The sequence below is a fragment of the Macaca thibetana genome, chromosome 8, assembly GCF_024542745.1.
Source record: "Macaca thibetana thibetana isolate TM-01 chromosome 8, ASM2454274v1, whole genome shotgun sequence".
In the NCBI taxonomy this organism is placed as follows: Eukaryota; Metazoa; Chordata; class Mammalia; order Primates; family Cercopithecidae; genus Macaca; species Macaca thibetana.
Window position 1 is genome coordinate 135,294,257 of NC_065585.1, and position 27,524 is coordinate 135,321,780.

The 27,524-nt window shown below is 49.6% G+C and overlaps 1 protein-coding gene across 2 annotated transcripts in view; it reads left to right on the forward strand.

Moving 5' to 3' along the window:
- Positions 1–24,283, forward strand: part of XKR5 (XK related 5) — a 30,153-nt gene extending 5,870 nt beyond the window's left edge. For both annotated transcript variants that reach the window (XM_050801081.1, XM_050801082.1), the window contains 5 exons: positions 3,862–4,046; positions 5,629–5,838; positions 7,310–7,479; positions 13,313–13,424; positions 17,142–24,283. In XM_050801081.1, coding sequence (XP_050657038.1) covers positions 3,862–4,046; positions 5,629–5,838; positions 7,310–7,479; positions 13,313–13,424; positions 17,142–18,415 — 1,951 coding nt within the window. In that variant the 3' untranslated portion in view covers positions 18,416–24,283. The remainder of the gene's footprint in view (positions 1–3,861; positions 4,047–5,628; positions 5,839–7,309; positions 7,480–13,312; positions 13,425–17,141) is intronic.
- Positions 24,284–27,524: the final 3,241 nt, after the last annotated feature.

The following is a 27,524-nucleotide window of genomic DNA, read 5'->3' on the forward strand; positions in this document are numbered from 1 at the left end:
CTCTAAAGACATGTAAGACAAGTTCAGCATAAATGGGTAGCGATTTAATGTTTAAAAGTATATAAAATATAGCCCTAGTGCTGGAGGGCCGAGTCGCCTCAGGATCCCTCGAGTGAGGCTTGAAGGATGCTGTGAGTTCCATCAATGTAGGGAGGGAACAGGCATTTCTGACACAGAAAGCTGCAGCCGCTGGTGCAAAGACATAGATGCGTTCCGAAAGTGGTGTGTTTAGGAAATTAGGAGAAGTTTATTGAGACTAGAGGGGAAGAATTTCCTAGATGGCAGGAATGCGGCGGGAGATAAACGGGCTGGACTGTGAAGAAGCTTTTCTACTGGGATAAGGGGTTTGGATTTTATCCTCAGGCATTGGAGACCTGTTGACAGGGTTTATGCAAAGGAATAATATGGGCAAATAAGCCTGTAGACAGATGGCGCCAGGGACAATAAAATGGAACAGAGTTGGTAGGGACACGGTCCAGGCGGGCATCCAGAAATCCAGGCAAGAGCTGATAAGGACCTGGAATGACGCAGTGACTGTGAGGACAGATGTCGGATACCATCTCATAGGACCTAGTGACCAAACCCCCATGCTCTCCATCCTGCCTCAGCTTTCACCCCAGCTTCCCTAGTGGCTGTCCAGGGGTCTCAGCCTGAATTTCTCCCTCTGCAATGGGTTCGAGACATGTCGTTTCAGAAAACCGGGCTAGTCACGTTCCCACTGGTCCTCTGTTTCTTACAAGGGTAGCCCCACGACTCAGCCTTTCCTACCTCCCCCACCTTACCAAGCACCAGACATTCGCTATTCCCAGACATGGACCTTCATTTCAGTGCCTTGCACCCTGTGCCGCTGATCCCAGACACTCCTTTAGGCTGTTCCTACCATCTACTTGTCCAGAGTTTGCCTGTCCTCCTCTTCCAGGAAGCTTTCCCTGACCACCTCATTCTCTCTCCCTGTGACTCTGATTCCACCACTACCCAAGCCACTCATTTTCATACTTTTGATACATTTCTTCCTCTTTAAGCTTTTCACATTTGTATGTTTTCTTTCCATGCTGAATCTTAAGTTTCTAAAAGACATCTTTCATTTCTCTTTTTTTTTTGTGAGAGTCTTCTTGCTCTGTCACCCAGGCTGGAGTGCAGTGGCATAATTATGGCTCACTTGCACCCTTGACCTTCTGGGCTCAAGTGATCCTCCTACCTCAGCCTCCTGAGTAGCTGGTACTACAGGCACCCACCACTATCCTAGCTAATTTTTTTGTTTGTTTTGTAGACATGGGATCTCCTTATGTTGCCAGGGCTGGTCTCAAACTCCTAAGCTCAAGCAATCCTCCTGCCTCGGCCTCCCAAAAAGCTGGGATTCATTTCTCTTACTTCTCCTGTGGTCTGTAGTAGGTGGGCTTTTCAAAGCCCAAGAAAAACGCATATTGAACAAACAAAGCTTTTCTGGAAGAGCAAGAAGAGGAAACTCCCCCGTGTCAGGAACAAATGATTTGAGAGTGAAAAGAAAAACACTGCCTGCCCTCATGGTTACATTTTTTAGTGTCATATGTTTTTTTAACATTAAGTTTATGTCGGGAATCAAGACACAGTAAGAAATGGGTTCACTCCAGGATTCCAAATCATGAAAAAGGAAAGTTGTTTTTCTTGGACATCTGTCCTAGGATCTCAGCACCATGAATAAAGCCATTTGCAAGAGGACTCCCCGAATCTTCTGCTCTGGACGTAGAAATGTTTGCCAACCATCAGGGTCCAGCTTGTCACCTGCCAGTCAGAGCCTTAGGGGTCTCTAGAGGGAGTTTTGCAGGTGACCTTCCAGATGCATCCAGCTTGGCTTCGGGAGCTGCTACATTGAAGGGACCTCTAGTTCTTAACTTGGACAAGACAGGGAAGCAGAATCTGGTGGGTTTGCTGGGCACCAGGCTCGTGTGCAGGCGGCTGTGGTCGTCTCCTTGTTGCTGCTGCTGGGTAGACCCAGAGAGGAATTGGTGGGTGGTGGTGAAATCTCATCCCCAGGCGAGACTCGAAGTCAGAGCCCGCAGGTGTGGCTGGGGAGTGGCTTCGTCCTCGTCATGGGTTCTATGTGGCTCTTCAGGTTGTAAGGACGGTGGCCTGTGCCACTTTCTACTCATGAGATGAAGTTTCCAATAAAGGTGTCTGGCATAGGCTCGTGGGAAACAGAATGAAGCGAGGACATGTTCTGACTTCTTTCTCTGGTGCTTGATTCCTTTTCCGAGAGCCTAGGAGGGCCACCCAGGCTGGGTGAGCCGATGTGTCCCCGTGGCCCTGGGCCACCCCATCCTGTAATCCTCAGTGCAGACATCGGCAGCTCTCTCTGCTGCCCGGTTCTTGCTGGTGTCCCACCCTTGCTGGTGTCCCGTTAGTATCCAGACCCCTTAGTGGGAACAGTCCCCAGGGTGCTGTCCTTGGCCTCTGCTGTCTTCACACAGTCTCTTCTGGCCACTTCCAGTCCCTCAACCACAACTGGTCATCCAGGTCTCTCCTTATGGGGGCTCCAGCCATCCTCACATTCCTCACTGCTGAAAAAAATCATACTGTAGCCAATCCAGCACTCCTCACCTGGCTTAATTCCGTCAGTAGCACCACCATTTCCAAGTCACTTAGGCCTGAAACCTCAAAGCCACTGCAACTTCCCTCATCTTCCCTGTTCAGTCATCAAATCCTGATCTCCAACCCCACTATTCTCTGCACCTGCTCCCCACTTTCCGTTCCTAAGACTCCCTTCTCACTTACCCTTCACTAATTACTGCTAGAAGTATTCTGTTAGCTCTATTTCCTCCTGATGTCCCTATTCCCTGTTCATACATACACACACTATATGCGTGCACACACACACTCACATTGCACATGCTACACATTCACATTGCACATGCTACACATGCACACTGCACACATACATGAATATACACACATGCACCTGCATGCACACACATATATACACATATACACTGTACATATGCACGCACATAATGCATATATACATATGCACATGTTTTGCACACTTGCACACACACATGCATACATGCACATGCAGATACATGTAACACACACAAGCACATATACACCACATGTGTGTGCACACATATACAGCACATGCACTATGCACGCACACATACATAGACACACAAATCCATACACATTCATCTCATACCCCAAATAGTACATATACTTCTGCCAAATTCATTTTTCCAGAGCAAAATCCAAACCCCGTAGCCTGAGGTTCAGGCCCCTGATCTGCTTCACTGGGACCAACCCCATCAGCCTCCAAGCTCCGCATGGTGCTCCAGCCACACGAACCTCTGGCCACCCCCCAGCAAAGCCCCCAGATCCTTCTTCCCTGTCTGCTCTTCATGTGCCCCAGGTTTAGCAGCCCAGAGTTCTACATTCTGTGAGGATGAGGACGAGAGCTTTTCATCTTTTTGTCCTCCAAAGAGATGACAACACAGTACCTTGCAACAAACATCTGTCAATAAATGAATTTCCATCCCAAGAGGGTCCGGGGAGGGACTCAGGTCAGGGTGATTGCTGAGCCTCACAGAGCTGGCAGCCTGAGTTCCCTTGCCATGCAGCCGCTGCAGCTCAAAGAGCCTCCGAGTCAGGTACTGGGGTACCAGACGTGGGGAGAGTGTGGCCTGGCTGAGCACCATGGGACTCAGGAAACTGACATAGAATTGATGTCTTCTGCTTGCAGTCAGTGCCCGGCAGCAGACTAACTAGTAATCTAGGTGACTAGTAAGGGCATAGGATATTGCTTAGCATGTGGTATGTCTCTAAATGAAAGCTGGTCCTATTGAAGCTGACCGCAGTCTGGCTCCAGGTCACGTGCCCTCCGCTGTTCCCTAGGCACTGGGACGCTGTGCTGACCGCTCTGCAGAAGGAACAGGAGGCTCCCCATCGAGGCTGGCTGCAGCTGCAGGAGGCCGACCTGTCGGCCCTTCGACTGTTGGAGGCCCTGCTGCAGACTGGACCCCACCTGCTGCTTCAGACATATGTTTTTCTAGCCTCAGGCTTCACAGATATTGTGCCAGGTGAGTAACTTTCACCACAGAACACAGACTGGCAGCCGAAGGGGGACAGGAACGTGAACCTCTTTAGCAAAACCCTCCCTTCGAGATTTCCTCTGCTTAGGAGCATTAGGGCACCTTGAGCTCACTAGCCCAAGATGATGCTTAAAACTGGCTTTTGCTGGTGCACTGAGTTTACAGAGAGTTGGCTCCCTTCTTTCTTAAGGATCATGTTCTAAAGTCAGCCCATAAGATAGAAAGTGCCCATAATCAAAATCACCCTGAAAATGCCTTGGAAAGACTGCCTCTCCATAAACCCAATGCACATGTTTTTCTTCTATCTTTAGTCATTAGAGTAATTCTTGGCCAGGCACAACACTCACACCTGTAGTCCCAGCACTTTGGGAAGCTGAGGTGGGTGGTGGATTGCTTGAGCCCAGGAGCTCAAGATCAGCCTGGTGAAAACCCATCTGTACCAAAAAATACAGAAATTAGCCAGGCATGGTGGTGTGCAGTTGTAGTCCCAGCTATTCATGAGGCTGAGGTGGGAGCATCAGTTGAGGCCAGGAGTTTGAGGCTGCAGTGAGCCGTGTTGCATCACTGCACTCCGGTCCAGGCGACAGAGTGAGACCCTGAGAAAGAAAAAGAAAGAAAGAGAGAGAGAGAGAGAGAGAGAGAGAGAGAGAGGGAGGGAGGGAGGGAGGGAGGGAGGGAGGGAGGGAGGAAGGAAGGAAGGAAGGAAGGAAGGAAGGAAGGAAGGAAGGAAGGAAGGAAGGAAGGAAGGAAGGAAGGAAAGAAAAATACTTCTTTACAAAGCCAGAGGTTTATGCCTTCAAAGCCATGTGGAAACTGAGAACAACTCAGGCCCCAGCAATATTTGTCTCCAGCTCCCACTCATTTCAGGCCATTCACATTGTCATTATGTCTCTCCCTGTTTCTCTCAGTTGCTTCTTGTTTCCTTCTCCCTCTCCCTCCTGCTATCCCCTTTTCTCCCCTCCCCTTCCCTCCCCTCCCCTTCTCTCTCTCCCCACCTCTCCCCTTCCATCTTCATCTCTCCCTTCCTCTTTGCTGAGTGTCCACAATTGCATACGCGTAAATTAAATGCATCACATACATGACTGTCCTGTCCTTCCATCCATCTTTATCAAAGAGCCTGACACCATTGGATGTTTTGGTTCTTTTATTAAACCTCCGTCATATGGATCAAACAGCAAAGTACATTTGGGGTGGAGCCATGTTCAGAGCCTTGTAGAATCAGCTTTGTTATACACAACGGGCTTAGAGGATCAGGAAGTGGGACGTTTTTCTTAAAGGGCATAGAAAGAAAGAGTCCAGCCCATTTGCTGGGAAGAGCATTTAGTACATTGTGCAGTGGAAATATTTCCTGCATATCCCCGTTTCTTCCTGAATATAGACATGTGTATTTGGACACAGAGTTGTTATGTTACCTGTTAGTCAAGGTGGTGGGTTAGTGATACCCTCTGTGCAGCTAGGCTTTAACAAGAGGTTACACATCCCATTAAAGAAATGCTGTGAGTAAATCTTCTCAAGGTACTATCACTTCGGAACCTTGAAAACATACCACGTCTTTCTGCTTCCCTTGCAGGGGTGAGCACCCTGTTCTCCTGGTCCTCACTCTCCTGGGCACTGGTGTCCTACACTCGCTTCATGGGCTTCATGAAGCCAGGCCACCTGGCCGTGCCATGGGCCGCCCTCTTCTGCCAACAGCTCTGGAGGATGGGCATGTTGGGAACCCGTGTGCTGAGTCTGGTTCTGTTCTACAAAGCCTACCACGTTTGGGTTTTGGTGGTTGCAGGTGAGCTGAGCTAACGATCTGGTCATCTGTTGCTGCATGAAAAACCAACCCAGAAATGAAGGTCTCAGGAACAACCACTTATGATCCTCAATCCCAGGCCTGCAGGCTGACTGGGCTCTCTGCTGAATGGATCTTGCTTGGGGGGCCTCAGAGATGGCAGTGGGGTAGCAGGTGTTCGGATTCATAGGGAGCCTTGACAGGAATTAGCAGCTGAGAATGCCAATGGAGAGGAACTGGGAACTGCTAGTCTTCTGTAAAAATAGGCTCAGAACTGGCTCAGCATTGCTTCTGCTGTATTCTGCTGGTCAAAGCAACCACAGCCAGCCCAGATTCAAGAGCATGGAGGTCTAGACTGCAGCTCCCGATGAGTACACATCCAGAGCAGGAAGGAAAATGTACTAGCTCTCTTGGGAGATCCTCAGCTTAGACATCCCAGCCCTCAAAACTCCCAGCTAAATCTGGAGCAGAGAACTTCTCAGAAGACTGTTCTGTGTGATAGGCCGAAATCTTTTATATAGAAAAACTGTGAGTCAAACAGGAGGGAGGTACAAGGTCCCACCTGCCTCACCTGATATAAAAATATACAGTATATATGTGATACCGCACATAGCCTCCAAAAGTGCACCATTTCCTTTGAATGCTGAATCTTGGACATCTCCTCTGTTGCAAATAGGACAGCGCCACTAAATCCAAGCCCTCCCTCCTCCCTCAGTCTAGGCACACACAATATGAATGGCAATGACAGAGAGTCTGTCTGGCTCTGGAGGCTCCCTGAATAGGGCCCGTGTGTCCCTGCCAAGGAGCGCTGTCATCTCTGGTCATCAGTGAATATATTCTGCAAGAAGGAACAGTGTACCCTTGTTTTAAGAGAATTGGAGACATTAAGAAATATTTGGCTCTTGGGCCTAGATCAAACATTAAATACAGTTATTGGCAGAAAAGATAATTTTTTTGAAAAAAAAAAAACCATGCTTTGAGAGATTAGCTATTTTGTTATTCTTTTTTTAAAAATTCAGCTTGAAATCCAGAATGATTTTTTCATCTTAAAATACGGGAATAAAAATGAGAGCTGCACCACATAGAGTTCTTTCCTTTGGATGTGGAGGTTTTCAGCTCTTGTAACAATTTTAAAATAATTGGCAGTCAGTTTTATAACTGCCTCTTTAGACACTTTCTGGATGAAAAGGGCATAGGTATACAATATTTGGCAAGTGTTATTGAAGCTAGTCTTTCTTTGGTCATCTTCGAATTAGGTCAGATACCCTTTATAAGAATAAAATGGGATAATACATGCAAAGACAAACTGCGTTGGTTTTCTGTCCCCCTCAAACCTCTTCTGGGTTTTGATGTCTCTTCTTGGATGCTGAGTCAAATGTGGTCGGAGAGGCTTCCAGCCCCTGGTCTCTGTGTCCTTGCTTGTCCCCCCATCTCCCCATGTGGACCCTGACATCTGCACCTGGATTCTCTGCAGGTGCCCACTGGCTGGTGATGACATTCTGGCTCGTCGCCCAGCAGAGTGACATCATCGACAGCACCTGCCACTGGAGGCTGTTCAACCTGCTCGTGGGGGCCGTGTACATCCTCTGCTACCTCAGCTTCTGGGACAGCCCTTCCAGAAACAGGATGGTCACATTCTACATGGCAAGTGTCATCCTAACTTTTACAGTGTATACAGCAAGTGGGGTGTGTATGGGTGTGTGTGTTTGTGTGTGCACCAGTGCACACCTATCTCTTGAAGAAGGAATAGCTTAGTTTAAGAAAAATACTTAAAGAAATTATAGTCTTGAACAGAGATGACAGGTTTTGAAAATAGTAACCCAATCTCCAGTTGTGGCCCCGCATTCAATGTGGCAACAACTGAGGCATATTTGGTGATGTCTTCTCCACATCAGCCCACCTGCTGAATATCATATACTCAATGTCTTTGTTAATCAACTCCATTTTTATTAGGTGTTTGTGATTAAGATCCAGGCATAGCCCTAGAGAGTATCAGAAACACAAAAGTGGCCTCATACTTCTTCAGATTGCTTTGAGGGCAGTAGAGATTTCTTCCTATTAAAAAAAATTATAATACTTGGAAAGTAAGTAGGCACCCAAATAACTAAAATCAGATAGAATGTGGCAAGGTGCCAAGAGAGAAAAAAAAATGTCTGGGACTCATAGGAGTAGCTGCCAGCATCACCTCTCATCGGGATGACCAGAGACTTTCAGATGGACAGTGGAGATTGAGCTGGATTATAATGGGAAAAGGAGAGAAAATACAACCACGTAGGTGGGGGCATGGGTTTTGGAGTCAGAAAACTTGCACTGGAGCCCAGCTCTCCTGACTGCTACCAGCACCTGGCTTCAGCCAAGAATTTAAACTGTCGGAACCTACTTCTTCACGCACTCTAGGAATAAATAAGTCACCCTCTCAGTGTTCCTATGAAGATTAAATAAGATTTACATACTTTGCAGGGTTCCTATAAAGACCAAATAAAACAATATACATAAGTAGCTGGCACAAAGTAACCCATAAATTGTGGCCATTAGTAACATGAAAAGGTGAGACTTTTGAGGGAGGAGTCAGGCATTCCAGGGTAGAGACCTGGGTGAAGATAAAGGCAGGATGCAGCTGCCGTCCAGGAAAGGGGAGCGTCCTGGACACCTGCTGATTTTGGGACCCATAAAGCACAGCAACCTCATAGGCTATGGAGCCAGACAGAGCTCACAGGACTTGTGACATTGGACACATTACTGAGCCTCACCAACCTCAGCTTCCACAGCTGAACACCGAGCATAACAGCATGTGTGTTGTAGATAGGTTCACATGCGACAGGGTCCAGGTCATGCATGAGCAGCCTCCCAACCCACATGATCCCCATGTGAACAAAGTGGAATCTTGATTTTTCTCAGCCAATTTGCTGAAGTGACTTATTCATAGGTGGACATCCCGTCTGCCAACGCCCAGATAAGCAGGAGTTCAATAAGGAGGAGTTGACACCTGCTGCCTTGTTTGCTTGCATTTGTCACATTCTCACCTCAGTCGCCACGTCATCTCCCAGGAGTTTGAGGGCTGTTACAGAAGGAAAGAAAGCAAATCCTTCTTTCTTCCCAGCTGTCTCATACAGTCACTAGATCACTGAGTCAAGAGCGATTAAACAGTAAAAACAGAAATCAGGCACCATTACATTCGGAATGAGATCTACCACAGTGGCATGAGTGTCCTTATCTCTCTCCCTGTGCACAAACCCATCCAGGCCAGGCAGTCCCAGCCCGGTGGCTTGGATCCCAGCAGCATGTGGTGGGGAACATGGGCCTTAGGACTTGGTGCCCAACCAGCTAGGGCTTGATACCAGGATCTTTCAGTTCTGAACTGTATGAGAGTCATCGGGGCTCCCCTGACCCCCACACCCAGTTTTTTTGCATCTCTGAAATAACCATTTCAGATTGCTAGGATTGATAAGATGATGGATAGAAAGCCAAGAGTCTGGTGCCTGGCACAGGTAGATAGATGTAGATGCTCTGAAAGATAAATAAATAATTTACAATAAATGAAAGAGACACTGGGAGCAAGAAAGGAGAGAAAGAAGGAAAGGAGGAAGGAAGGAGGGAAAGAAGGAAGGAAGGAAGGAAGGAAGGAAGGAAGGAAGGAAGGAAGGAAGGAAGGAAGGAAGGAAGGAAGGAAGGAAGGAAGGAAAGGGAAGAGGAAGGAAGGAATGAAAGGGAAGAGGAAGGAAGTGGAGAGTAAAGATGGCCAATATCACCATAAAGAGGTGAAATAACAAATAACTCCCAGGATAACCTGTTAAACTACTGACATTTCGAGAGTGCCTGCCAGTCACATTCTGAGGTGGGGCTGCAACCAGGAAACTGAAGAAAAGGCAGAGATGACAGGTGGGCATTCTCACCGCACACTGCACCACGCACACTGCCCAGGCCTGAGTCTGGGCCCCTCCCTGTGCCAAGTGGTGCTGGGCAACCCTGGCTCTGTGACATGGGCCATTCAGAGCACAAGGCAGCCTCTCCCTGTGTTCCTCAATACCCCCAGCTAATCTCCATTGATCCAGTGTGGCTGAGTGGCCAGCGCCTGAAGCCAGTACCTCTGGGCAGGTTAGCGATGCCCAGACTGTGATCTTGGAAGCCTGAGGCCACACTGCAGTGGACACACTGGGGCACCACTCCCTGAGATGGGCACCCTGCTGGCACAGACCCGTGCTGCCATTCGAAAGCATTACCTTCTGCAGAGGGTGCCGGGCCCCTCGCAGCCCCAGCCCTTGAGACAGCAGCTCACAGAGGAAAGAGGCTGCCAAAGCCCAGGCCCTGGGTGGGCCCTGGAAGAAGCTGCAGTTCCTGTCTGGAAGCCCCAGCCTTGGGCAGCGCAGCCCAGGGCCAACCCAAGGATCACCCACCTATGTTGAACCTATTCCTGGGCCACTGGAGAGTGTACCACCCCCACATCCCTTCAAGTAAGAACATAAGGTGTTTTGTTTTGGCTTTTGGTTTTTTTTGAGACAGAGCTCGCCCTGTTGCCCAGGCTGGAATGCAGCAGCGCCATCACAGCTCACTGAAGCCTCTGCCTTCTAGGCTCAAGTGATCCTCCCACCTCAGCCTCCCAAGTCACTGGGATCACAGGCACATATCACTATGCCTGGTTAATTGTTACACTTTTTCGTAGGGCCCTTAACCAACAGGCCATCACCTGGCAGGGGTTCAGGAGGTTTCTGCTGGAAGGGTCTGGCAGGGAATGGGGACTGGGGACTGGGGACTGGGGGCTGGGGGCCTCCAGTGCAGCCGGGCATCAGCCCTGCTGGTTGTCAGTGGCACTCAGGGGGGCTTTTCTGCAGTGGAGATCCCCAGGCTCCCCCTCAGAGATTCTGGCTCAGTAGGTCTGAATGGGACCTGGGAATCCGTGTCTGGAGACAGCCGCAGGTGACACTATGACCGGCCTAGCTCAGGAGCTACTCACCTGTCCTCACCTCCTGCGCAGAGGCAGGAGCAGGCCTCTCGGTCATTTCTGAACGTGATATAAGACCCGGTCTCACTTCTTTCACCCATCACGGGTTTATTCACATCAGCACACATTCAGCTTCCTCCTGTGCTGAGAATGGAGTTCGACACCACAGTGTGAGTGTCATGCCTCAGTGGCCACAAAGACATAAGCAAATCCATGCAGCCACTGTGATCAGAGAAGTGACGCTATCCAAACTCCACAGGACACAAGAGGCAGAGCCTGGGAAAGTCAGGGAAGGGTTTACAGAGGGGACTTGCACGAGGTGCTGTGTGGTGAGCAAGGTTCACCTGAAGGAAAGTGTGGAAGGGGGCTAGGACGTTTCAGGCAAAGCTGCAGAAGACCCTGGAGTGTGTGGAAATCCACAGGAAAGTGAGTGCGTGCACGTCAGAGGTGAACAAAGCCCTGCACTCGTTAAAAGCAATGAAAACAGATTGCACTGAGTCTATCGCCACAGGGAAGACAGCCCCACATGAACTGAACCCACCTTCAGGTTGTGCAGAGGTGACTGGGGACTTAAAAGGGAGAAAAAAGGAGGAAGGCGGAGGAACATCAACGGGCTTGGGCAGAGACAGGGAGGTGGAAATTTACAAAAAGCAGGAAAGTGGGATCGTAAATGGGAGCGTGCCGTCCGCGTTTGTTCATTGGCGCTTGTCCCTTGTTAGGAACAGAAACAAATTTCTCATTTCTTTATGACAGGAGGCAAGAGTCAGTCCTGTTAGAGCAATGCACCCACCAGGCTTGGAGTCTGTATTTAAATAGATGGCTCTTGGGTCCTTGAGAAGACAGTTCTAGGTAATGAAGAGGTGTATCTCAGAGCACAACGAACCGATTTGCAATTGCAAGCTTTCTAAAGTAACTGCTCGGAAAGGAAGTCCAGAGTCCTATCCGCCCAGCACCAAGTTGTGGCTGGAACAAACGGTACATTCTCCTGGCAGCATTACGCTTTCTTAGGCAGGAACTTAAAGGAGACTGAGGTCGGCATCGTAGGGGTGAGGCCTTGAGCCGCTGGAAACTCTGTCAGTGTTTGTTCAAGTCTCTCGGTGTGGGGAGGTGAGGGGCATCATATGTGCTGAGTCTGGAGTTCTCGTTGGCCAGGGTTGAAGACTCATGGAAAAGAAGGCTCAGAGGATCCTGACTGGAGTTTGGTTGAGGAAACACTCTTTGTCAGTGGAATGACATTTGAGGAGAGCGTGCTGGAAGATGACCCCAGAAAGGAAAATTGGGGCTAACTGGCAAACAGGACCATCTGCTCTGTTGAGAAGTAGGGACTGGATCCTGAAGTTAAGGGGGGCTGTTTCGAGGTGCACTGGGGAGGAATGGCAAGGTGCAGTCTCTGGGTGAAGCAGGTTGCCCCGACATTGGTGTGGAGGAGAGATTTCAGAGAGAGAATGAAGATAGGGTTGCCTAGACAGAAGGCATGGGGGGCCAGAACCACGAAAATGGTGGGAAAGACAGGAGGCAGGTGGTGGAGTTGGGACACATGTAAGGCTCTGAACCACCAGAACCACACAGCTGAGGAGTGGGGAAAGCAAGGCGCCTTCTGTACTGGCTGCTGGCCAAGGCCTTTAGTACAAAAACCCTGCCCATTGCGCCCAGAGGGACTGGGAGAATGGACATTCGTAGGATTACGAAGCAGCTCCTCATAATTTTTTTATTTATCTAATCCATTGAATTTTTGAGAGTGAAAAATGAAGCCAATGAATAACCCTGGCAAATATTTAAAGAGTTTTAGCAAATCAGTATATAATTTAAGTGTTATTTTTAAATAAATAACATACACAATATTTAAATATAGTGTCTTTGAATTACATCGAGTTTGTTTACTTATTTTAATGAAGATATATATTTTTATATTTAAAAATTGGAAAGCAAAGTTAATAAGCCGACCCAGACGGGGTACAAAGAGCCTTCTGGACCATCTGCCATTTTGACCAGCTGCAGCCGCGGGGCCAAGCTCCTTTGTCAGCCTGCGAGCTCCCGTCTCCTGCTGCCACCTGGTGGCCGCAAGGCGAATTTACCTGGTCGCTGCAAAGCAATTATTTTAAGGAACCAAAATCCTAAAGTTGTTAGAAAGTTTGTGATCCTAGCTCCCTGGAATTCAGTGGCATCATGAGCTCTGCAGCTGCCTTTAATTACAACACTAACGTGTGCCTGCAGTTAGCGTGAGGACGGAGAAATATGCAAAGTAGAAAATAAAAGTTTCCTCTCAGCCCAGACTGACTCTAAAGATGGCCCCACAGCCATTTGAGGGATGCCCTTACATTTCCTGGGCCTTTATGATTCTGCAGACACTTTAATGAGCCACTCTGAAAGGTCTCAGTGGGACACAGCCCTGCTCCTGGGCAGGCCCCAACAGCCTGGGGTCTCCAGTGGGCACTCAGGATGGAGGGGAGGGGGAGCCGCTGCAGACTCACGGGACGGGGTGGTCCCTGGGTGGTCTGCACCTGACGAGGTGTGGTGCCTCTCCCCTGGGTCCCGCAGGTCATGCTGTTGGAGAACATCATCCTGTTGCTGTTGGCCACCGACTTTCTCCAGGGGGCATCGTGGACCAGCCTGCAGACCATAGCTGGGGTCCTGTCTGGATTTCTGATTGGTAAGCCCCAATGTTGCCTTCTTATCTGCATCCCCTCCCCAACCTATTTTTTTTTTTACAATGGGCTCAAAGGGCAGGAAACTGAGTTCAGATGTGGTTAACTGGAGATCAAGGAACCAGGCTCACCGCACTGTGGGTAGCAGAGCCGTCCCCATCAGAGCATGAGACACTGAGCTCAGCCTCATCTGCCTTGCGATTGTGCTCAGAACCTCACGCAAAGCTGGGGCTGTCCCTCTCTACCCTAAAGCCCCCGTCCTCCCCAGAGTTTCCTGCAGGGTTGAGGACATGACCTCCCTCTGCCCTCCCACCTTGGGGAGCTCCTCACATCCTCCTGACATGGCACCCCCTGCAGCCCATAGGCAAGCACCCCGGGAGGTGGGTGCCCTAGCAGTGGAGGAGAGGAAGGTGAGGCACAGAGGAGGTCGAGTCCCCAAAAGATCCGATGGTTTGTAACAGATGGAGCTGAGATTCAAGGCCAGCTCCAATGCAGGCCTCAGCACAGGCCTGGCAGCTGTAATCAGCCATGTTTTATGAATGCATGGCCCCAAGCTCTGTGCCATGCCCACAGTGATGACCTCGCTTCCCAGATTGGCATGAGCTCCGCAGGGATTTCACCCCCTACTTGAAAGGTGTGGACACCAGCCTCCGCTCCCAGCACAGCAGGCTTCCACTACTCTCACTTTCAGGCCTGCGGTGGGACCGTCAAGGCCAGCACCCGCACATTTCACATGGGGCCTCGCGCTTCTGCAACACGGGCCAGGACAAAGATTCCCCAGTCCTCTGCAACAACTCCTGCCCTCACTCCAGAGCCTGCTGTCTGTCACCCCCACTCTGAAGAGGTGCCTGGAAGTGGCCTCGGGTTCTTTTCTTGCTCACAGCAGCCGGGGGTTGGACGTGGCCTGTGTGAGTGGCCTGGACCTGGGAAGGAATGACCTGGACACAAAGCACTTAGTGAGATGCAGGGGCTATTCACAGGTTGGAGAAGGGTCAGACGCTGTGGCCTTGTAACAAGCATCTGAGAGCCACAGACCACCCTGGGTTTCAGCTCTGTCCTTCTTCATGAAACGTCATGGCTCCTCACTTGTTCCAGCTTCAGGTAGCTGAGACAACCCCTTCTTTTTCAAATCAAACTTTTTAGAAAATTGTAGTTTTAAGAAATAATACAGAGAGGCCGGCGCAGTGGCTCACACCTGTAATCCCAGCACTTTGGGAGGCCGAGGCGGGCAGATCACGAGATCAGGAGAGTGAGACCACAGTGAAACCCTGTCTCTACTAAAAATACAAAAAATTAGCTGGGCGTGGCGGCGGGCACCTGTAGTCCCAGCTACTGGGGAGGCTGAGGCAGGAGAATGGCGTGAACCCAGGAGGCGGAGCTTGCAGTGAGCCGAGATCGCGCCGCTGCACTCCAGCCTGGGTGACAGAGCAAGACTCCGTCTCAAAAAAAATAATAATAATAATACAGAGAATTCCCTGTACCCATTACCGGGTTTTCCCCCAGTAGTAACATCTCGCAAAACAGTGGTACAACATCACAGCCAGGATCTCAACATAGTACAGTCAAGGTGCAGGGAGAACCCTTCCATTGCCACAAGGACCCTTCCTATTGCCCCATTCCTCTCGCCCCTGCCACCTCCTCCCCTCCTGGCCACCATCCATCTGTTCTCTGTTTCTGTTATTCTGTCACGTGGAGAATGCTGTGTGAAAGTACCACACAGTGTGTGGCCCCCTGGGGATCGGTCTTGTTCACTCGGCAGAGCTCTCTGGAGAGGCTCCCAGGTTGCTGTGTGGCAGCGGTTCCTTGCTTTTTATGACTGAGTCGCATCCCATGGCTTGGACGGACCACAGCTTGTTTCACCATCGACCCATGGATGGGCATCTGGTTTGTCTTTTTTGAAATAATCATTTGAATAGCAGAGCATTGATTTCTAAGCTGTGTGTGTGGATAAATGGCCTATGGGAAACTGAGGACATCAGGCTGCCCAGGTGAGAAGCACCCCTCTCACCACATTGCATGGTAGTCTGGGTGTTCCTGGCATATTTCAAGCAATCCTTCCTTCAGGAAGGGGCCACATGATACTTGGAACAAAGGGGCCTTGCCAGCTGGGAGGTCTAACAACTCTTCTGGATTTTCCAGTTCACGGGAGGTATAGCTGAGTCCTGGGGGCACAGTGTGGCGGGAGAGAAAAACGTCCCCTCATCTGCTTTCTGGATTTTAACACTGATTCAAAAAAGATGTCCCGCACCGCTCCAAAAACCTGTCACAGTCCTGGGAGTGGACGCCTGGTTTCCTTCCGGTTCCACTCCAGTGAGAAGACATTTTCACAGCCAGTGTGCTGGCCCACGGCACAGCAGGAGGGCAGTGAGTAGGGAGCCCAAAGCCGCGGGCAGCACCCAGCACCCAGGTGGCCGCCGGCTCAGAACCATGTCTGCCGCTCCTCCTCTGGCCTCTGATGGAGCTTCCAGTCCCCTGGCTCCCCGGCTGACCCTTGGGAATCTTCGGCGGGAAGACTGAACACAAATTATAGTCCAAGGAGCACGAGCTTGCATCCAGGCTCCTCCCCTTTTCCTTCCCTCCTGTGACCAACCTTCATTGCATACCAGCTGCGTGCCAGCCTGGGGATGCCACCAAGAACCCCCGGACCGCATGGCCTCTGGAAAGTCTGTGTTCACTGAATAAGTATGCCCAGGACTTCTGTGGTCAGGGGCCTTTGTTCATCTCTCCTGGCCTTGGGTGGCTGCTTGTACAAGAAGGATGACAATATGTCCCTCACCGGGCAATTGTGAGAGTTCAAAACAGGGCAGACATTGGCTGAGCAGGGCCTACTGCAGAGGGGGCGCTGCACACGGAGGCATTCCATCTCTCTTGCCCAAGTTTGAGCCTGGCCACTAACCAGCTGCTTGACCCGGACCTCCCAGTCCCCTAAGACAAGAGAGGATTGGGGGGTGGGGGGTGTGCTTCCGGCGGTCTTTCTAGCTCCCTCATGCTGCAGTCTCCTGGCCTCAGGCATTACTTCAGGTTTTGTGCTGTTTATAATGAGCACCCTGAAACCAGGCTCTTTATCCAGTACAACAGGAAACTGGAAATAACGTGGGAGGCTTACTGGAATGCTCTGTTAAAGAAATTATTGCAGCAGTCAACACTTCTGATCAAAATAAATTAAACTGACAACAATGTGATTAAGATGTTTATGCACAAAGGAAGTATTGTTGTTGTTCATGGAAATTCCTTGATATGGGGTTTTTGATGAATCTGATTAACCTCTGTTTAGGTCTTACTTGTTTTTGAGGTTATTTCTTACACCTTCCCTTCCCCCTGCTTTGTAACCCATCAACCACTGTATTGACAGTTGAATTTGGAGTGTCTGGTCCAGTTACTTGAATGCATATTTCTACCAAACGTTTTGTACCTGTGTGTACACTCACACGCACACACATGTAGATGACTCAACTGGAGCTGCCCTCAAGACAAAAGCATAGAATCAATCGGATTGAAGCCTTGTTATTCGTGTTTAAGTCTAGAAATATTTGTAGCTTATAGAAGCTGGAACCTACTTAAATTCCCCCAAAATATCCAGTTCTGAGGCTCCAACAAGAGTCCTATTTTGGATCCCAAATTATCTTGCTCTACACAAAAGAGCCAGAACCTGAAACTGCACACCACAGGGAGGATGCAGACTTCAAAGAACATAACCTTGTGGTCTTTTTGTTCTTTTTCAGGCAGTGTCTCGCTGGTAATTTATTACAGCCTGTTGCATCCAAAATCCACAGATATCTGGCAGGGCTGCCTAAGGAAGTCCTGTGGCATTGCAGGAGGTGATAAAACAGAGAGAGGAGCTTCTCCCCGGGCTGCAGCTCTAGCTGGGAAGAGAACCGAGAGCTCAGGCTCATGCCAAGGGGCAAGTTATGAGCTAACCATGTTGGGGAAGCCCCCTACCCCTGAGCAGGTCCCCCCAGAGGCTGGGCTGGGGACCCAGGTTGCTGTGGAGGACTCCTTACTCAGTCATCACCACTGGCTGTGGGTGAAACTTGCCCTAAAAACAGGAAATGTGTCTAAGATCAATGCCGCCTTCGGAGATGCCAGTCCTGTCTACTGTCCACCTGCGTGGGGGTTGAGTCAACAGGACGACCCACAGAGGACGGCCCTGTCCGCCCAGCAAGAGCTCCCATCCTCATCCCGTGACCCCTCAACCTTAGAGAACAGCTCTGCATTTGAAGGTGTCCCTAAAGCAGAGGCCGACCCATTGGAAACCTCAAGTTACGTATCTTTTGCCAGCAATCAGCAGGATGAGGCACCTAGCCAGAACCCAGCAGCCACGCAGAGGGTGGGCACCCCAAAGGAAGGAGCCGACGCTGTTTCTGGGACACAGGGGAAGGGGACGGGTGGGGAGCCAAGAGGAGGGGAAGGACAGCAGAGTTCCACATTGTACTTCAGCGCCACTGCAGAAGTGGCCACATCCTCACAAGAAGGCAGCCCAGCTACTCTGCAAACAGCCCACTCTGGAAGGAGTCTGGGAAAGAGCTGCCCTACCCAGCCTGCATCACCCCAGCCAGTGGTCAAGCCCTTCCCCATCACCATGGCTGACATTAGCCCCATCCTAGGCATAGGCCCCTGCAGCGGCTTCTGCCCCAGTGCAGGCTTCCCTGAAAGAACCCTCAGTATCTCAGAGCTGGAGGAGCCGCAGGAGCCCACAAGGGACCAAAGTCACCATGCAGCTGTTGGTGTGTGGATGTCGTTGCCACAGCTGAGGACTGCCCATGAGCCCTGCCTCACGTCCACCCCTAAGTCTGAGTCTATCCAAAGGGACTGCAGCTGCAGGGAACAGATGAAGCAAGAGCGAGTTTTTTCATCTGACCACAGTCACGGTGGGATAAGACAACAGGCTGACAAGCCGAGCTGGTCATTTGGTGCAGTGAGAAGAGAAATCCCACTTCTGACACCTGTGTCCTTGGGCACATTACTGTCACCTCTGAATCTCCATCTGCATCCCTGAAAAATGAGGAAACAGGGCTGGACGACTTCTCAGATTCGCTGTAAACATCACAGACCCCACCCATGCATAGCAGAGACTCTAACACACTGTGGAGGAGGAGAAAGAGATTCCAGTCAAAATTGCCTGCTGCCTTTTATGAGCTATAGGTTCCCCTGTTTTATCTTTTTACTGTGGCTTCTTGGAAACACAAAGGTAAAACCCAGATTCCTGTTTTATTCGGGGTTCTTGTTACAATTAGCTTTGCCTCACACTTAGTGGTTATGAATCTCATTTTCATATATTCTAACTGCATTATGTTATGAAATCTCCTGGTAAGATAATGTGAATGCTTTCTGGGAGTAGATAAGGACTATGTGCTTGTAATAACTAACATAACTGAAAATGCAAACATCATTCTAAGATTCCCGTATCTTTTGGTTAGGGGACAATATTAGAGCCCTAAAAAGGAAGAGTAGACACTTAGCTCAGCCTCCCCCATGCTAAGGGCACATGCACACATTTTCTGCAATTCGCTCTGACCATCAGTATCCTCCTGGCCAGCCGCATAAATGTATTTTTTTGTGAAATGTGCAGCTCCCCTTCTTGCAGGCTGGCCAGCCAGCAGTTCCCTTCCAGCCCCCACTGCTGCTTTCCAGCCCATCTCCTTTATCTCCAAGCTTTGTTCCCACCTCCATTCGATGTGAGACACTATCCGTGATTTAAGCCCATCCAACAAGAAGGGAGCAAACGTCCGTTCCTCTTGCACTCTCCTTCTCTCTGACTCCTCCACTTTAACGTGTTCTTTGTGGCTAGGTATTTCCATCATTTCTTTAAGCCTTGCTTTGTAGCTGATTAAGGAAGTCCAGTCATAAACCATCAAAGAGAAAGGCACACAGAGAGCTGGATGCTATTTGGGGATGGGTATTTTTGTTTTGTTGTTTTGTTTTGTTTCATTTGTTTATTTGTCGAGACAGGACCTCTCTGTCACCCAGGCTGGACTTCAGTGGCACGATCAGGGCTCACTGCAGCCTCAACCTCCAGGGCTTAAGCAATCCTCTTGCCTCAGCCTCTCGAGTAGGTGGGACTTCTCACAGGTGGGCACCATGCCCGGCTACTTTTTTGTATTTTTTGTAGAGACAGGTTCTTGCCATGTTGCACAGGCTGGTCTCCGACTCCTGAGCTCAAGCGATCTGCCCACCTCGGCCTCCCAAAGTACTGAGATTACAGGCGTGAGCCACTGTGCCCAGCCAGAATGGGTAGTTTTTATTCTCTCCAAACACCTCTAGATTAGGGGATAATATTAGAGTTCTAAAAAGGAATAGTAGAATAACTTAGCTCAGCCTGACACATACTAAGGGAATGTGCAGACACTTTCTGCAATAAGCTCTCAGACCATCAGCATCCTCCTGGCCAGTCACATAAGCCAATCAGGGATGGTAGACAAGTGGCTACAAACTTTCCATACCACAGGTGAAGATAACAAGAGTTTGGGTTGCATGCAGGGACTCACACCGGTAATCCCAGCACTTTGAGAGGCTGAGGCAGGAAGATCACTTGAGGCCAGAAGTTCGAGACCAGCCTGGGCAAAGTAGTGAGACCCCGTCACTACTAAAAATACAAAAATTATCCTGGTATGGTGGCACACACCTGTATTCCCAGCTACTCAAGAGGCTGAGGCACGAGAATCAGTTGAACTGGGAGGTGGAGGTTGCAGTGAGTTGAGATCACACCACAGCATTCCAGCCTGGGTGACAGAGCAAGACTCTATCTAAAAAGAAAAAAAAAGTTTGTTAAGAGAACAAAATCATTCATAGTTCCATTCACTGTGCTATCCCAGCATCTCAGTCCTTCCTCCATGCAGTCTCTCAACAGCATGAATTCACTAACGAGGGGGGCTGTAGACATGAATTTTGGCTTGAGTGCATATCCTGGTTCAACGGCATTTGTGTTATGGGGTAAAAGTAAGGGTGGAATATGGGGAATTTACTCATTCTTTTCCAACTTTCTAGCCCTTGAATAGCCTGAAAAGCTAGAAATACTCTTCATTCATTCATTCATTTAAGGAGTATTATTTGAGTATGACAGGCACTGAGTATGCAGAAATCAAGGCATGTACTTGCTGTTCGAGGCCCTGTGGCCCGACATGGGCTTCTCCTCACTTCATGCCTCCAGAAAGCGTATTGCCCGGTGATGAAAAGGATCATAAAATATACATTTATTAGAGAGGACTAATAAATGGACACTTCATTCAAAAATGCTTGCTGGGCACCTACTGGATGCTAGTCATTAGGATCACAGAGCCACACAGAAGAGATGTGACGGGTGCCCACAGCGTCGGTGGGAGAAGCAGGTGAGAGCTTTATGGAGTCCCCTCTGAGACGGCTGCAGGAACCCACAGCAGGTCAGCTTAACAGGGACATGATTGTCATCTTCCAGGACCCAACACCGTTCTGTAGAGGAGAGATTCTATTTTCTTCCCACGGTTTCTTATGAGCCATGAAGAAACTCCTCAGGGTTCTGGATAGGATTTTAAGACAGAGTTACCCAAAGTGGACAAGGCTGTCCCTGGAGATGAGTGCACAAAGCCAGAACAGCCCCTTAGTGCAGTGACTAAGAAGGAACCTCGAGGACTAGAAGATGCAGCTGAAAGTGACTTTCCAGGTCCTGACCTGGAGCTTCAGTGGCTGGGTATGGGCAGCAAAAAGGCACAGCAGGTGGAGACTTTAAGGTCTGTTCCAGGACATTTTCCATTTTTTTTTTTTTTTTTTTGAGATGGAGTTTCACTCTTGTTGCCCAGGCTGGAATGCAGTGATGCAATCTCGACTCACTGCAACCTCCGCCTCCTGGGTTCAAGTGATTCTCTTGCCTCAGCCTCCTAAGTAGCTGAGATTACAGGCACCCACCACCATGCCTGGCTAATTATTTATTTATTTATTTATTAGAGATGGTGTGTCATCATTTTGGCCAGGCTGGTCTCGAACTCCTGACCTCAGGTGATCCACCCACCTCAGCCTCCCAATGTGCTGGAATTACAGTCATGAGCCACTGTGCCTAGCCCATTTTCTATTATTGAGAAGAAGGGAAGAGCCGGAGAATGAAAACCAGTGCATCGGGAGAGACCTAAAGATAAGCACGTTGGCTCCCGCCCTCATGGAGCCTCTACGGATCAGGTTTTGCAATTATCCAAAATAACCAGCCTTGAGTATCTATGACGCTTCACCCCAGGAGACCTCATGCCTCTGCCTGTGGAAGGACACAGAGGACCTCAGTGGGGATGGATGAAGGCCCTTCTTCTTGTCACCAGCTCCCAGGACTGAATACTCACTGCTGTCTTGGGTAGAAGGGACTGGGTGGTGCACTGGACCTCACTAGCCGCCATCTGGATCTTTGTGGCTGGGCCAATGGAGCACGACCATGACATTTGGAGACAGCCATGCTAATGCCCTTCAGACAAAGACCACCAGGAATCCCCTGTAACTGACCCACTTGGGTTTATGACTCTTCTCAGCCACGAAGCACGCACGCTGTGGGGGACTGTGGGACCGCTCAGTGAAAGGAGGTTGGAAAGGACTTATAGGCTTTGGACTTTGCTGGGTGAATCTGGGGAGGGTCTAGGGAAGCAGGGCCTACTCAAGGTTGGGGGCAATGTATCACAGTCAATTGCATCTGTAGGGAGGGACTCGAGCATAAAGCTGCCATGGGTAAAGAAGCAGTCATCACTCATTTAGGGGGAAAGGGGAGCCTGGTGTTTTGTGGTTGCATGGTGACCTTTGGACTTGCTGTGTCACGGTCTCTGGTGGCTGCGTCAGAGGCTGGTGTCCTGTGAGAAGCTTTGTGGCCAACAGGAGCACACCAGGGCCATCCTGTAAGCATCAGACCAGGTCCCAGAGTTCAGGGACTGCTCTTTTCTCTATCAGAATGTTAGTGGTGGCTTTGTAGACATTTGTTAGCCTAAATATTATCTATTGGATCACAACCAAAACTAACTTTTCCTGAGTCCCAGCAGCGGGTCGCTCATCCTCCAGCTATGTCTGGACCGGAGTTTGCATTTCAGCCCATCCCGTCCTTAGTGCAGAATGGACCTCACGTAGACCGGCTGCATTTGTCCACAGCGTACACTGACGTCCGGAGACAGTGGAAACAGCCATGTCTGTCACAGAAGCCCAAGGTCACACATCCGTGACCCACCTGTCCAGGGGCAAGGCTGAGCCAGTGCAGATAGCCAGGTGCTCCTCACAGGCCCGCAGGAAGGACAGGGGCTGGCCCTGCCCATGCTGTGCCGCTTCCAGTGCATGAGAAGCTCCTGCTTGAGTCACTGCATCTGTAGGAGAAAGGTACGACCTGGGGAGGCAAAGCCATACTCACGGGGGAACTCTCCAAGTCCACAGTGAGCAGGGCGCAGATTCTCCCCGTATTTCCACCCACTCACCCTCCATTTCCACCAGATTCACCATCCTTTCCCACCTAACCGCCCTCCATCCCCACCCTTCCCACCCACTCACCCCCATTCCCACCCACTCACCCTCCATCCCCACCCACTCACCCTCCATCCCCACCCACTCACCCTCCATCCCCACCCACTCACTCTTGTCCCCACCCACTCACCCTGCATCCCCTACCCCCACTAGGTCCTTTCCAGCCTCCCCCCACATAAAACTGTGCGCCCTTAAAGATCGCTCCTCGCCTCAGGGACTCCTCCCTCCACTCGTCCGCTGTGTCTGCCCTGACTTGGTGCTGCACAGATCCATCCTCAAGCACACACCAGGGTATTTGTGGGCCGCTCTCCTGGGCTGCAGTCTTCCCCTGTCTCTGTCTCCTCTTCTGATGCTTCTTCCTCAGGAGGTGGCCGTCACCCACAACTTCACAATGGCATTTCCCCTCAGAGCATTTATCCTCCGTCTGCTGCGGCAACTACCAGGTCACTTCTGTTCATTTTTTAAGTCCACGTCACTTCCCTCTTGTCCCGTGCAGGTCCCCCTCCTATGCCCTACGCTGCAGACTGCACGGCACTGCTGTCTCTACCAAAAGCAGGGAACCTCTGCTATCCAGGACCTGTGGAAAATTAGCCGTGATTTAAATGAATGTTTCCATACCGATTATAAGCTCCTTAGGGCAGGACATTTTGTTCAACTCTCTGTCCCCTTGAGACCCCGCTTGATAAATGGCTCATGGCAAGCACTCTTACCGTGGAATTCGATTTCCAGGCTTTTCTGAATGACTCAGGATTTTACCTCCAGAAGCAAAGCTTCTGAACACCCATTTTGTAGGCGGGTCTTTGTGGAAACATTTTCAGTCCTTCCCTGTCCTCCAGAGCGGAGGACTCTGATAGCTCAGAACATGGCTGCTTCTCTCTTTCCTGTGCAAAGGAGCTGTTTACAAAGTGAGGAGTAGAGTTAGGAAACCCAGGAGGGATGGCAGAGTGCTCCGCCTGCGGCTGCAGCCCTGAGGGTGGGCGTGGGGCTACAGTCGGCCCCAAAGACACTGCTTGCCACCCTTGGTCCCCCGTATCTGAGCTATGCTATTGGTAAGGACTGCAGCCAACCCCCAGTGACCTGGCAGGAGACGATACGTGTCCTGCCCCTCTGCTAGGACCACCAGCGTTGGCCAGACCTTACCGGAAGCCAACGACTTGGAGTCTCCACGCAGTCTATGAAAACCAGCTCCCATGGCCTCGGGCAGGGCGAAGAGTCAGTCCGGAGGGGAGAACTGAAGACAACTGGCACTGCTACCACGCTGAGATGCCTCGGGGACTTGTCTTACTCACTGCCGAGCACTTGGCCCCTGCATCAAATGGCCCCCAAGCTGTGGTCTTTTAAAATATATGTGTCCACTTCTCACAGTTCCCTCTCTCTTCATGCATATGAAAATAAAACTATGTTGTGTATCTAGGACTTAGATTCTGGCCTGCTGGTGACTGTCTTTCTGTGGCCTTTGCAGGCGCATCAACAGAATTCCTTGCAGTCACTTCTGTTAAGAAGCAGAAAAGTAAGAACAGAAATTTTACATCTTCTGTCTCCCTCTGACAACAGAAGAAAGTCTAGAAAAAAATATAATTTTGAGACCCTTTTGCAGTTATCCTATACAACGGAGCAGCGCCACTGAAGAAGAACCAGCCACGCCTCCCAATTGAATTATGTTCACTTTTTAAAGGTGGATCTATTAACAGCATAAACAGCAGATTGAACAGCATAAAAGCTCATGGGCATAAGACAGCAAGCATGCATTTTCCACTGGGGTCTGCATGTCATCTGAGCGGGCTGTGGCTCCAGCACCTCTGCTCACATCCCAGGCTTCCGGGCAGTGGCCAGGCTGGAGGCAGGGGTCAGAAGTTCCCCGAGGGGTGAGTGGAAACTCTGCCATCCTGCCTCACGCATGGCCTCGACAAGCCCAGCTCCCATGGGGCAGGAAGCACACTCCTTCCATGGCGGTGGGTGACATGGGAGAATGTTCTGTCACACAAGGTCAGTAACTCCACACCTGCCCTTCCCTCCATCTCATGCCCCTGGAACTCATAGCAATAGAAGTTACAGCCGTAGAAAGGGCTCACACACAGTCACCAAAGGCCCAGACCCAGAAATGGATTCTATACATACCCTGAAGGCTGAGGACTTATAGATCCACAAATAGATTCAATATTCATGTCCTGAAGGGTCTGCTTGTAGAAATCTACTTGACTTACATTTCGAAGTTGATAGAGATGTTCTCCTGCCACTCTACAGAGTTGTCAGGTTCATCGACTGGTGTTTTTGGTCATTGCCCTGTTCTTGCCTTTGTTTTGATTCTGTATTCCTTCCTTTCTTTTAACCTCACTCAGTCCCCCAATTCCTAAAAGTCGGCTGTTTTCACATTACTTGGAAAGGCAGCCAGAGCAACCTGAGAGCTTCATAAAAGGAGGAGATCCAGAAGGCAAGGCCCCTTGAGTGAGGCAGGGTGTGGGGCCTGGATAGGAAGCCGGAGCTCCACAAATCGGCCCCCACATTCCTTCTCTCCTGCGCCCTTTCCTTTCCAGCATAGAGAAGAGGTTTTGGAAGAACAGCCAAGGGCCTGTTAAGAAGGGCTTGGAGAAGCAAAACCCTCAGCAGTGGCCTCTGGGGAGGGCCTGATACCCATGAAATGTCCCACTCTGTTCATGCCTCCAAATGGCCAGAGGATGGATTAACCCATGAAATTGTTGGGCAGAACAATGACTTGTCTGGTTTTCCATATGACATTCTGCCATACCAAGCAGGGATTTTCACCTTCTTTCTGAGCCCTTTCCTGAGTCAGCTCTCAAGCTAAATGCTGCTGACACTAAGTAGGATTTTTGAAGCACCAGGAAAGAATTTTACTTGAAACTCAAGTCTGCTTGTTCTCTTTAACACAGACTGTTATAATAGTAAAAAAACACAATTACTTTTACACCAGCCTAATACTCGGCTGTCCTCCTAAATTTGATTCTATTTTCCATACTATCTGGGATAGCCAACTGTCCTGCCTTCCCCAGGATAGAGAGATTTCCTGGCTTACGAGATTTTAGTGCCCAAACTGGATAGTTAGTCCCAGGCCAGTTGGGACGGTTGGTCACCCTAATACCAGTTAGCCATATTCAGCCTTTCTACTTTCATATTAGTCATCATGTCAGAAAAGAAAGACAGTACTTCTTGGTTAAAAAAATCTGAAAGGCAGTACAAGCTTACCCAAGTTAGCTCCTACACCATCAAACCCCAACCCCCCAAACTGCCATCAGTCCTGCAAAATATCAATTTGACTAATAACCCCCATGCTAATCATGACTACCAAAGTCAATATAATAGTTAACTTCAGGCTATAGCAATGCCAGGAGTGACCCTGCTCTAAAGCCAAAGCTATCATCCAGGTTTTAAGTTAACATCTTTCAGGGAAGAAATCTTCCATGGAAAAAATACCATGGAAAAATCCACTACTTTGACCACACAGATACATTCATTATGGCACAACCATAATTACAACATTGCCTGTCAGGGTTTCCATTATAAATGGGATCTGAATCTTGGTGGAACACAATTCTTTCCAGCCGGAGTGAACCATGGACAGGTTTTCAGCCCATTGGGGATTTTTCTGATTTGTTTACAAATTGGCAAGGCTGGGGTTGGGGGAAGAGAAACAGGGGAAGATGAGATTGGGAACAGAATAAACAATATGGAATTTTGTTCGTAGTGTGCCTTTAAATTGAAATAAGAGAACACAAACAAACAAAAAAACAAACAACCAAGACCAATTAAGGATATCTTTCAGACCCGAAAGTGTTGGATTCAAAGGGACACTTTGTCTTTAAGTTACTTTGAAAGATAGAGCATTTAGATAAAAGAAGGGAGATTTGTTCTTTCTTCGTGTTTTGTTGTTGTTGTTGTTGTTTTGTTTTGTTTTCTTACACCTGAAGTTCGGCCAAGTACTGAAGACATGAACTTTTTTGGCTCACTGTGTCTTTGAGGGCAAAGCAAAGAAATGAGGGAAGCAAAGTGGGATGTGAGAACTGGGTTCTCTTCCAGGCTCTTTTTCCAGCTATTTCTGTGACCAAAGATAAATGACCTAATCTTTCGGAGACTCAGTTTCCTTTTCTGTAAAACAGGGATATTGATCATTGGTCTGGCTGGGTCATGGAATTCCCATGCATATCCACAAAGGCAATGGATGTGAGCTGTCTCACCCATGTGGTAGGAGCCTCCTTTGGGCTTTTCTGGTTTCTCAAGCTGAGTCCCCCAGGTCCCTCCCGAGAGGATGGAGTCATCCTTTGCAGTCAGGGGTCGGCTGTTGACTGGGACCAGGGAAGAAGGGCGGCACCTGTTCCCCCTGTCCTCCCTCCCCAATACTGCCTCACCTGGTTCACCCCAAAGGCAAGTGCACACTGCACCCTGAGGAGGGTCGAGCTTGCTTTTGCTGATAGTTTTACAGTAATTATGCCAAACCATAGAATCATCTAAGGAGATCTTGCCTTCATGTGGCGACCTTGGAGGCTTCACAAGGGCAGAACCCTCATCCATGGAATGGAGATCCCTGTCCTTCCCTCTTACCCCTAGAACTTCTAGGAACAGTGAAGAAAAAGGGATCAGTCTTAGTTGTTAGTTTTGTTGTTGTTTTGTTTGTTTGTTTGTTTTGTAGATGGAGTCTTGTT